We start from the raw sequence: 12,128 nt of genomic DNA on the forward strand, positions 1-12,128 counted from the left end.
GCAACAGAGAGCAAGGCAGTCGCTGTCCCTGCTGGCAGCAGCTTCCCCTGGGTCTCCCACTGCACAGGAAGGCCCCCACCCTGGCACCCTGCTGCTTCCACCCCATTTTAGAGAGAAGCAACTGCAAGGTCTGTTTTCAGTAGGGAATCTCCTTCACTATAGCACATCCTGAAAGAGGTCAGGGCTATGAAGCTACATGCAGTTACCTGGTACTTAGCTTCCTTGTCTGTCTTCCTGTTTCAGATCACTTCAGTGATGTGTCTAGAGCTCCTGGAATATCTTGGTTCAGAATTGAGAACTGCTTTTTTAAAAGCTATGAGAAGAGCAAATACAGGATTCAAGTTGTATAAACATCTTAGAACTTTTCCACACTAACAGGCAACTCGAGAGCACAGTTGACCCCTGTAAGGAAAAGGTATTAAGAATTTGAGCATGACAAAAATACAAATACAAATTCAGCTCTCAGATTGACATACTTATAAAGAATGGTGTTGGGTAAAGGGTTGCATTAGTTACTTTTCTCATTTACTCTTTGAAAGGGGGAGGACATAGAAACAGAAACCATAGTTTCTGCAGCGTCTGTAAGAACCCTGTAACAGAAAAGGTGAGAGCCAAAAAATAATGGTATAAGCAGCCAAAACACTGTCACTCATTTTATTCACATATACAAATTGACACCACACTGTTAAATATAGACAATACAGAAGCATTAAAAACAAGTACTATTAAAACCTTAAAAAACACATATTGCTTCAAGCTTAGATGCTATTTCCCCTATAATTTTTTAAAGTGAATCCAGTGCTAACAGGAGCTGAGGCAGCTTCCCATTCTCTTCTATCCCTAATTTTATAGGTGCTGTTGTCAAGGTGTTAAGTCAGGCTCTACATATGGCTTTGCTGCTGAGTGCAGAAACTGAGCTGGAAAGTAAGTTGGCACGTGCAGGTTTACTGGACTGCTCCTCAGATTGCTAGCTTTTGGTCCTCATGGTTAAAAAAAAAAGACCTCTATAATTCAGTTGCAAGTTAAAAAATTAGAAGGGCAGATGTATTTCCCCCACATGGTAAAATTTGATTAATATGCATTGGCTACCTTGATGGAATTCTTTACCAGAAGTTCAGGTTTGTTCCTAACAGTTAAGTTTGGCTCTAAATTAAATATCACCCTGACCATTTCAGACTTCCAGTAAAGAAATCTGGAGTTCATAGCTGCAAAGATGTGACAGCAGTGACTGAACATGCATGCTACTGTACTTCACAGGGACACTCATATGCAGTTTTCATTGCAACATTTCACATTGTAAACACTAATCTATACAACACTACAGTTAAATTGCAGCATTACGCATTGTGCAGGTCTTATTTCACTTAGCTAAGTGCTTTCAGAAACTGAAAGGAGTAAACTTTCATGAAGACAGGACAACTGAGTATTAACTGTGTTTTTACAAAGTTTTACTTCTAAAACAGGCGTGAGAAGTTTTCGTCACTCGACTGAATTCAACAGTCTATTGCAAGACAAGCTGGAACTTTCTTAATTGCTATTGTAAACATTCACTAAGTTTTCCACTTTTGAGCAAGTTAAATTTAATGCAAAACAGCCTATTCTATCAATCTATGAAATGCAGCTACAGCTTCTGTGTTTTAAAAAGACTTTCCATCAAATTTCATCTCAAAACACAAAAATGGCTTTCCAGACTTTGGCCTGGCACATCAAATACTCTGCACACACAACTTGGAATGATTAGGACTATACTGTTTCACACAGTCTAAGCAAGCCTCCTAGTTTTTTTCTTTAAAAAATGTCAAATACCCAAATGTAAGAAAGCTACCTAATCAGAATAATTTGCCCCTCACTTTAGGCATTATGTTTCTTAATAAAGATAGTACCAACATAGCAATCAAGATTATTTTCAGCTATAGACCATTTGAAAAAGCATAAGTGAGTCACATAACCCAATTAGTGCCACTACTGTCTAACAATTTATTTTTTTTGCTGGGGAACAGCTCTTGTCTAGACAAGATAAAAACAAGAGTATTCAAACAAGAGTATTCCCTCAGTACATAGCTGTCCAGATGCTGTTGAATAGTTCTGATGTTCTGCAGACCATGACCAAGTTGGAGACTTCTCAACCTAGGTAACCAGTATCCAAGGCAGAAAACAGTAAAAACCTTGTGTCTGATAGGAAATGCAGCTTATCCAAGAATGAGTATTTAAGGCAGGATTCTTGGCTCCCCTCATTCTCAGTGGGAACTGTAGAAACTGGCATGGAAAGCATGGCAAGACAAGTTCCACCAAGGAACCTGCTTAATGCAACAAAATGCACTGAGGGCACATAGTTCATCTGCCAGTTACATGAAGTCCACAAAGACAGAGGTGTGTATGTATGTGGTGTTCTGCACAACAACAAGGCTGTTAGGTACTACTGAGTGCTTTGATACTGTTGTTCAAAGCTAGGATGGATTTCTGAACTAAAATAGCATCAAAGCAGCTTAAATAGCTGCTCTAAGTACATTTAGATAGGAAAAATTGTATACAAAGAAATAAGATCTCATGCAGAATAAGAATATCCTGTTGGATAATTTCACCTCAATTTGGGATGCTGTTTTGAAATTTTACGAAGTTCTAAACTGTGGTTTGCTGAGAAGTTGGAATAGTCATTCTTCATGGATAAGACAACCGTACTTTCTGAGATTTAGAAGTGCGAGATCTCTGGTAGGCAGTTCTGAATGTGAGCTGTTTGGATTTTTAAAGTAAGTTATATACTTGAAAATCAGGTTATAATTTCACAGACTCTAAAACTTCTTAGTAAAGGTTTCATTAATCTTAATTTCAATCTTACTGATATAATAAGATTAGAAGGCAACAATACTTGGTCTTCCCACAATTACTTGAAGATCTACAATCAGACTTCACTAAGCATTTTAGCTGTCCCTGTTGCAGCAGCAGTTCTAGTCCTGCTTACTCAGTGAGATTGTGTAGCGAAGCACAGACTAGCACAGGCTTCTGCTGCAGCAGTCTAAGTGCGCTTCCTGTGAGAAATTGTCTAGTCTGTAAAAAGCAAGCTTCAAAACTGTTAAAGTATGGTAAACAACATATATAACTAACACAGCACATCTGAACAAAACTTTGAAGCTCATAACCATAGTCACCTGCCTAAAGCTTAATTTTCAGACAAATCATTCACAGCAGCTTGAGTTTAAAAAAAAACAAACTCTGGATTTGACAGACAGTGTATGTAAAAGAAAGACCTACAGAGTGAAAGCATCCAAACTCCATTATGTACTCTACTGAAAGATACCCTCTCCTTCCTCCCCTAGCTCTCACCTCCCTTATGAGGAGTTATGCACCAACCTTGAGGCAGAAGGCTAAGGCTCCTCTGCTTCATCTAAATTTTTCAAAAATGGTTTAAGTTAAAAACCTATAATTTAGTACACTCATACAATACCACCAAATGGAATACATATTGCAGTTTAACCCCACTGAGCATAGATAGATATTCATAAGTAATAAAAAATAGACTTCACTAAACAGAAGCCAGCCTGCTCTGATAAACCAGCGTTTACATGATTAAGCACAGAATAAGTGTGACCACAAGCTCAGTACAGTGGTGCCAAGTTGATACTCGTAGAACAAGCAGCTGCTTTTTGAGCAGCAGCTATCAGATGGTGATTGTCTTTATCAGTTATTCAGTGCAACAGGCACAGCAACAGTACAATAATTCTGCAGCTGTTTCTTGCTCTGAAAGTTAGTATTTTATTACAGATAACCTTGCAAGCAGCAATGAAAATTGAGAATCAGCAGATTTACTAATCTTTTTTTGAAAGCTTCTGTATACAGACAATACTTGGCATTTGTCTGTCTGAAGCATCCACACCCAATATGCTGCTTATCACACCCACTTGCCTTCCTGTTGCCCGTTTTAATATGTTTATTTTGGTAGAAGTATTGACTTAATAGTAACATAAATGCAAAGGCACCTCCATCACACCTTTCAAGTTCCCCCTTCCTTTCCCCTCCCCCCCCACCCCAACACCACCTCCTTGTGGTTTGGAGGACTTGATCTTTTAAAGTAAGGGGCAACAGATTATTCATAACCAAGATCAAAAAAAATAAGAGTTTGTTTTGATTGCCAGTATGCAAAGCCCCCCTCCCCCCCTCAAAACAAGTCAATTGAAACTCATTAGAAAGATTCCCAAAAGGGGAATTGTTTAAAAATTTGGGTAACTATATTTAAAAGCCTCTTCAAATGTTATGGCTCCAACTAGACACCCCATTGTGAGGTAGGTAGCCGAGATAAAAATACTTTAACAAATATTTCAACAGCTGGAAACTCCCTATAAAAACCTTGCATAAGTAGTTTGGTTCCTTGCACCAGTGTCCTGATATGCATATCTTCTTGTGAAGATGCCTAAGTTGAATCCAAATTCACCGAGCTCTTGCCGAGTAGCATCTCATATACTCTGTCATCCAGGGGTTATCTGGTGGGGAAGGCTTTATCCGCCAAGCTTTCTCTGCTTCTGCTGATCGTACTCGCCTCTGTGACAGCTTCCTTTTCTCCACTTGTCTCCTGTTCTTTGCTCGTAGAGCAGATTCATGAATCTAGAAGATCAGAGTTAGCATTACAAGCAGGAAAATGGACTAGGAACCCCACAGCAAAGTCAAAGGTCACTTTGCTTCATCCTTACCTCCATTGTGAAGAAACAGTTTGCTAGCAAAACACCTACCTCTGGAATTTGCACCGCTACCTAAAAGTTATGTGCATTTCCATTAAAGAAATGCCTCAAATTCTATTCTGCATTTTTCCAATTCTGTGCTGCTAAGTATCTAAACATTCAAAATGTTTGTCTTAATCTTACTCTGACATTCAATAAACCTCCTTTCTCATCTTTCTACTGTTTAGAGTTCTTAATTATCCTTCAGTACACCCAAGCAACCCTTAAAATCTAAGCTCAGTACTATGATCAGTTGTTATAGACTCCTTATAGGGCACTTAAGAGCTTTTTGATCTTCAGAACATGCCGCAGAAATACATGTTTTTGTATTAAGAAATAACGATTTCCCCAACTATGGTCTCAACTATGGTCTCTTCTATGCTTGTTGATTTTCATCACAAGATTTTAAAATCTCCCCTGTCAGATAAGAGTAACAACTTGGAAACATTCAGGAAAAGTGACCTAACCAGGCAGTAAGTAGACCCTCTTTACAGAAGCATTGCTAGTAGCAGTGCTGCCTGCATGGCTTAAATAATTGGAAGTGTTTCAGAGGAGTCGTTCCATTCACTGCAATCCAGAGACCTGATCTTTAGAGTTCTATAACCTTCTTTCTACTACAATTGTAAAAGTCTTTCAAAGCATCAGTTGATGCTCAAGTTACACATCAGCATATATGAGGCTTCAGCAAAGCATCAGTCAGCCATTACCACCACTGACCTAAGCTTATTGAGTTTTAGAATTGAAAAGATCAGTTTTAGCACTCCAAACTTATCATTTCTTGTAAGTCAGGAAACAACATTTTACAGCCTAATTCTTTTGTTGTCCATGGCCACGTTAATTTTACGTGTGTTGTTGTGCTAATATTTACATCAACCCTGCAGTCCATCAGATACTGACAGCCTATTCTGCTGCCAAAGCTCCCCACTGGCAACATGCTGAAACAGCCTGCTGGACAACTTAGCAGCAAAGCACTGGGGCTCCTATTCCTGAAGATTGCTGCAGGAAGAGTTGCTCATTCACAGCCCAGCACTATACCCATGTTTAGCTACCTGCCTGTTTTGGGATGCTTGGTGCTAACTGCCTGCTGCTTTTCTCTTGTTCAGAATGCAGAAATACGCTTTGAACTGCCAGTTTTGCAGTTTTGCTGGCAGCACTGAAATCGCCAGAAACAAGATAGCCAAGCATTAATCAGATTTTTTAAGTATTAGTAAGATGCAGAGAGTTCAAGACAAATAAACAATTAAAAGTTACTCAAGTTGGACATGCCAAGCATCTTTAGTATTAAATGAAAAGCTACAGCAATAAACCTAATGAGAGTACTGTACTGCCAGATCTATCAACAGCTGAAGTATACTTCTCTGCTTTCCTCTGCTTCTCCCTCCATACGTAACCCAAGTTCTTGACTGCCATACGAAGATGTGAACTTCAGTGACAGCTGCATTAGCAAGGACCACAGGTCACAGCTCTACCCCTGAAGCACGCTCTACTAGAAAATGCTGATACCTGTTGTGACCAGTATGAATGCACATAACCAGTACTCAACCTAGAAGTTGCATCAATCACCTTTCATCCCATACTATCCTTTTCTTATGGCACTGTTTATCACAGCTGTGGGCAAACATGTTCCTGCCTGATGAAACCTCAATTTCCTAGAGGTAGAAGGGTTTTATGCATCCTGGAAGTTCTGTGCATTCAGTCCTCCACTGTATTCTTGTACCTGTAGGCCTTTAATGTGGCAACTACTATTTCATTTTGACGAGGAGAAAGAAAAGCCACTTCTGTCTCTTCAAAACAACTCGTTTGCTGGTATTTCCAAGACAACGCTCTGTTACAGACCCAACTGGATATGGTGGAAAACTGCCTGCCTCTGGAAAACACTTCAGCAACACATAGGAAGATTCTGCAGCACCCAGAACTAGGCATCCAGATGTGGGTTTTGATACTTTGAAGGCCTTTTCACACACAAAAACACCACAAGCCTAGAAGGGCTGTCTGAAGGAATTAATGTACAGTCTCAATCACAACCAAACCTGTAGGAATGACACCAGTTCAAAAGGAACTGAGTGGAATGCCCCTAACTTCATTCTGGCACAACTGCAAGCTAGTATTTTAAGACACTATCACTACAGCAAAACACAGAGGCTGTTGAAGTCTTTACAATTCCCCATGTGATCACAAATAAAAGCACCTCTGAAAAGTTTTATCTAGATATTAGCAATGTCTTTTCTAGGCACTAAGTCAGTTCTCTCACTTAAACAGAAGCTTTTACTTACTTCATTCACTGAAGCAGAAGCACAGACATTGTGAGTTTTCTGGCTTCCAGTATCTGTCTGTCTTTCTCCCCACCCGTAGAGAGCAAATGGATGTTTATTCTCCTTTGGTCCGTCTGTCTTTGGAGGACTTCTGGTTGATCTTCGATCATTACGACTGGACAAGGCACTTTGGCTTGGACGTCGTCCTGTACGGCTGGTTTTATCTGCATCCTTCGTGGAAGTTTTATCTGCTTCCTTTGTAGAAGTATGTTCTACAGTTTTCTCTTGCTCTTCTTTCTGATGCTTTTCTTGATCTTGTCTTTCTTTTTCTGAAAAAAATTAAGTTCTGCTTTAAGTTTCAATGACAACATGATATTGTTTGATCTACACTGCCTCTCTCAGTGCATCAAGAAACCTGTGCTTTTTTTTTTTTTAAGAAGTCACTAATTCCTAAGCATTAGAGGCATGCCTTGCTTAAATGCTTTCACTCTTTAGTGATGAGTATTTTCAAGCCTGTCCCTCTATGCATCAGCTGCCACATTTAAAACACACCTTTCACTAGTGAGGCTACAGATGCCTAATAGCTCCAAGCAGTGCTGTACATGCAGTAAGATTGTTTCCAGTGCTCTCCTGTCTTCACTGTTTCATCCTTCCATCTTTCAGACAGCAAGCAGATGGACTGCTGAGTAGCAGGTAGATGCTGCCAGCCAGAGAACAAATACCTCATACTATAAGCTTTGACTGAAAGAAGAGAGTGATTCCTTTTCAAACTGCCTGATTATTCATACAGACGTCAATCCTCCGTGCAGAGGAAAGGGGAGTATGATGCTACTGGTTATGGAAAGATTCCTCCAATGGTGTTGAATGAAATAATCTAGTTTAAGGCTAGCTTATATATTGTTGTTTGTGGTCAACGCTGCAATAACAAATTTTACTTAAGTACTGTCATTAAAAGCAGAAGGATTTGCCCATCCCTACGACACAACAAGGATCATTCATGCTAATTGCTTTGATTTAGCAAATCACCTTCATGCATGAGCAATCTGACACTGCTTTAGTTTCATTACAGCATCCACCCAGCTTTGCCAGAACAGATGTAACCTATCTAGCACACTGATTATCAATCCAGTAGCGCTTTTGATCCTTACAGCACAGAGGTATTCCCTTGCAAAACCATATTACCCACAAGTTTCTCTACACTGCCACTCCTAAGAGGGAACTGGCTAGGTCCTCCTTCTGCATATCAGACCATATCAGAAGGAGGCACTGTTTTGAGCAGTGATATTTCAGAAAGTAAGACACTGAAGGGGGGGGCATAGTGTTGTTGAATCTGATAAGAGTGCTTTTATTTTGGTATGTCAAATCTTGCCTTCAAGGAAGAATTGCACCTTCCATCTCTACAGCAGAACAGAGCAATGCTGGAGTTGTTCACAGAACAGAGATGGCATTTAAAGCCTTCAAATTAAAGAAAAGTGGGAAGTCTCCTCGACTGCATTGGTAGCATAGCTTTAAGTTATTACTTCAAGGCAGCAGACAAGCCTGGATGCAGCTCGCTCAGATACAGTCCCAGCTGGTGCAGAAATGATGAAGCCAACTTGTCCCAAAATAGCTATAAAAGCATATGACTAAGTGGCATGCAGAATCTTGCACAATCTTGCAGTAAATGCTGTATACCAGAGTATACTTTGGCACCTTATGTGCACCTGCTATTACAGCAGGTATTTTAATGAGCTCACTCCCACAGTTCACATATATAAAACTCAGAAGGTACAAGGTGGATGCTTTAAACAGCATTTACATTTTATATCCAAGCTATTTTGTTAGGCACTCCTTGCAGCAAGGAGAAAAGCAGCAGTTGATAGCAAGGAAGGAACCAAACGCAGCTACTCAGGAAGCCCAACTATCAGTAACACCTACTATCTCCTTCCCCCACAGTGTGCCAGCTCAAGCAGGCACTGCTAAATGCATGCTGCAAATAGAATAGGAAACTCGACTGACTGGCTGGGGCATTACAGGGATTAGCCAGCACAGGGAAAAAGCTAGGAACATTTAAAAACCACATCATGGATGCTAAACAGAGCACACTGGACAGGAGGAGATTAAGTGCTTAGCAGCAGAAACTAGGCTGCCAGGCCCACCCAGCATGGCAGTAGCAATCGCCTGCCCAGAAGAGGTCACTTCAGTCCTCCTGCATCACCCAATTTACATAACAGCTCACCTCCAGTGGCTTGAAGAGGAGCTGATAGTGCTTTTCCCCCTTCTAAAGCTGTGCATGTTCTACCAGGCTGATGAGACCCCCACATCAAAGGCTCTACTGACTCGCTGGAGGTACCAACAACCTTCTGGTCAGATGCACAAGTCTGAGAGGTCAGCGCTACTATCTTTACATAGAGGTGCTTGCCCCTTGCTACGTCAGGTTCAGAAGCATTTTGTAATAAAGCAGGAAACACTAGGTCATCTTGAGAGCTACCATGTTCAAACACACCAGCTCCCAGAACAGGTACCATACAAGCGATCTCCTACATATCACGATAGCGTAAGCACCAGCTTCTCCCAACTGTGCAGGTCTTCAAGGCCTGAAGAGGGACATTAACTGACTACAGCTGGGCAGAAAATACTATTTACTACAGCTAAAACAATCTGCAGCAGCATTGCTTCAAGATCAGTCTCACATGAGGCATTGGCACAATATTTGAGTGACCAGCAACACAGCAGTTGAGTTCATTAGATTCACCCGCTGAAGAAAGTTGTACCTAGCTTGACTTGACAGCAAAGCTTGTTTGAACCCAAAAGACACTGAAGTATCCTTGGATCACTGTAGAAAAAGACTAACTGACACTGTTAGTCTTTTTCTCCACCATCAGCCACTCCTCCCTGGGCAGCTGGGTCAGCAAACATTCCTACAGCATCATGACAGATCAGGGAACAAGTTTGAAACTGGGTCTTCTACCCAGATGCACTAATCCAGTCTATTGTGTGGCAACTGTTTTGACACGAAGTTGTCACTGCTGTCATTTAAAACCTCTGTATAAAAGTGCTATGAAGGCAAAATAGTCATAATAAGGCTGGAAAGATGGCCTAATCCTGGATGCGTGTGCAACAGTATCATTTCACAAGAAACAGGTTTGCTTGCAGTACTGCTGCCAAGAGCTCCTGTCATTCACTTACCAGACCATGGGGTTGACAGCTTTGAGTATGTGTCAACCAGACCAGTTCATTTTAGTCAGGATTTTATTGGATCATGTCCAGGCCCAAATGCATTCTACAGAGCAGTCCCCCCAACACTGTAAAGAGCAAGAAGGAATTAAAAAAAAAACAACTCCAAAGTTGCCATTCAGTGTACCTTAATATCTTTCAGATACAGCTTAAACATTAGGATGACTGCATTTCCTTGCTGTATCTATTTGCCATCTCAGGGGTTCATGCTGGTAGTAATTTAAAGCAACACCACTAAGCCTCAAAGTTAAGCTGCAAAATAATAAAACCAGTTTTGTACATGCATAACAGCTTTCAAAAACTGCTGTCAGTGCTCCTTCACGGGTCAGAACTAAGTAAAAAAAAAAAGGTGATTGTTTCTTTAGAAGAAAAACACTGCATGTGTGGTTTCAGCAACATTACTGCTGGCCAAGCATACTCAGCCACAAACTTAGCAGAAACCTGGTTCCCTCCAGCAGAGAGAGAAGCATCAGTAGCCAGGTAACAACCCAACCAGGATGCTGCAGCATGTGGGTGGATGTCAGATTCAGAAGACAAAAAAACATCACTGACATTAGCACACTCACTGCTCCCACAGCATTTCAGTGTAATTAAGTCCTTTCAGAAAAAATGCAGTCAAATAATGAAAGATTAATGGGGTGGTGGTTTGTATGTTACATCCTCTGTGCTTTTTAATTAGGAAGTCACTAAACAAAAGAAAATAGCACCTTCATAATTGCTTAACACTGAGTTGCTTGCTTTCTTGTACAGTAAGCTGTACATGAATATACAATAAATTTCCATTTAATCCAGCTGCCAAAGCTGAATTGCTTTTAGACCTTCTGCTAAAGCTTTTAAAATGCCTGCCAGAAAGTCAGTCTGCAAAGACGTGAAGATCAGATACAGATTTTTCCCTCCCATGCTAAATGGGAAGAACCTCAGAGAGGATCAGGTACTCTCACAGAAGCCACGAACCTTACTATTGCTGCCTAAAGCCTCTGAGTTGCTCAGGTCAGTACTGCTGGCTAAGATAAGCTATGGTGAAGAGACAACCACGCATACCAGAACCAGACCACACACACCATTACTGACTACAGAATATGCCTATATGAGCACATCTGCAACTAACAAGTTCTTACCTGCTGCTAAAGCAGATTTAACTGGAATCAAGCTACCAAGGAACTCCGGCCTGGTCTCATCCTAGTGAGCTGCTGCCATCACTGCATGGCTTTAGAAGGATGGAGTGTTTTACCCTGGCAGCCAGCATCTGTGTGTACCTCCAGCTCCTTCAACTCAAACAGACCTTGTTCTTAAGAGCATCCCTAACCACTCCTGTCATCTTGGCATTTTCTCCCAACACCGAGGAGCTGAGTTTCAGCTCAACAGCATTTTAGCAGGCATATGACAGCTGGGTGGCACACAGGCCCACGCTGCTGTGAGGACTGCAGCTCTACACTCACTCGCTCAGGGCTACTGACTCGCTGCAAAACCAAGACCACAGAGCTCAGGTACCAGCAGGGACCCAGTGTTCAGCCAAGACAAAAGAATGTCACACGCAGGTCCAGGGAAGCGGTAACATTACGTGCCAGTCACTGGCACACAGCCTAGCTTGGTGCTGCCGCTTTCGCCAGAGAACCTGCTTATATAATTGCAGGGATGCGCTGCTCCCATGGCAACCGTTTACATAAGCGGCTGTGAGTCAGGATGAGTTACCACAACGCGCTTCTTTAAAGGGACGCCCCGCTTCTCAGCGTTGCGGGTCCCTGAGGTACCACAGCCGCAGCTAACGGATAGGCTTCTCCCTGAGCAATTCCCGGCCCCGATTTCTCTACAGCTCACAGAGCAGGGCGCGCAATACTCTCGCCCTATTCGCTGCACGCCAGTCTCCAAGCTGCTCGCCCACACTGCGGCACCGCCAGGGTCGGGCCGGGCCTCCCCGCCACCCACGGCCACGCACCTGACCCGGCCGCCC

The 12,128-nt window shown here is 41.8% G+C and overlaps 1 protein-coding gene across 1 annotated transcript in view; it reads right to left on the reverse strand.

Moving 5' to 3' along the window:
• Nucleotides 1-640: 640 nt before the first annotated feature.
• CCSAP (centriole, cilia and spindle associated protein) overlaps nucleotides 641-12,128 on the reverse strand; it is a 12,456-nt gene continuing 968 nt past the window's right edge. Inside the window, exons 2-3 of the mRNA XM_031552199.1 lie at nucleotides 6,983-7,295; nucleotides 641-4,596 (exon numbers count right to left, since the gene is read on the reverse strand). Coding sequence (XP_031408059.1) covers nucleotides 4,423-4,596; nucleotides 6,983-7,295 — 487 coding nt within the window. The 3' untranslated portion in view covers nucleotides 641-4,422. The remainder of the gene's footprint in view (nucleotides 4,597-6,982; nucleotides 7,296-12,128) is intronic.

This window comes from Meleagris gallopavo, chromosome 2 (assembly GCF_000146605.3).
Source record: "Meleagris gallopavo isolate NT-WF06-2002-E0010 breed Aviagen turkey brand Nicholas breeding stock chromosome 2, Turkey_5.1, whole genome shotgun sequence".
Classification (NCBI taxonomy): Eukaryota; Metazoa; Chordata; class Aves; order Galliformes; family Phasianidae; genus Meleagris; species Meleagris gallopavo.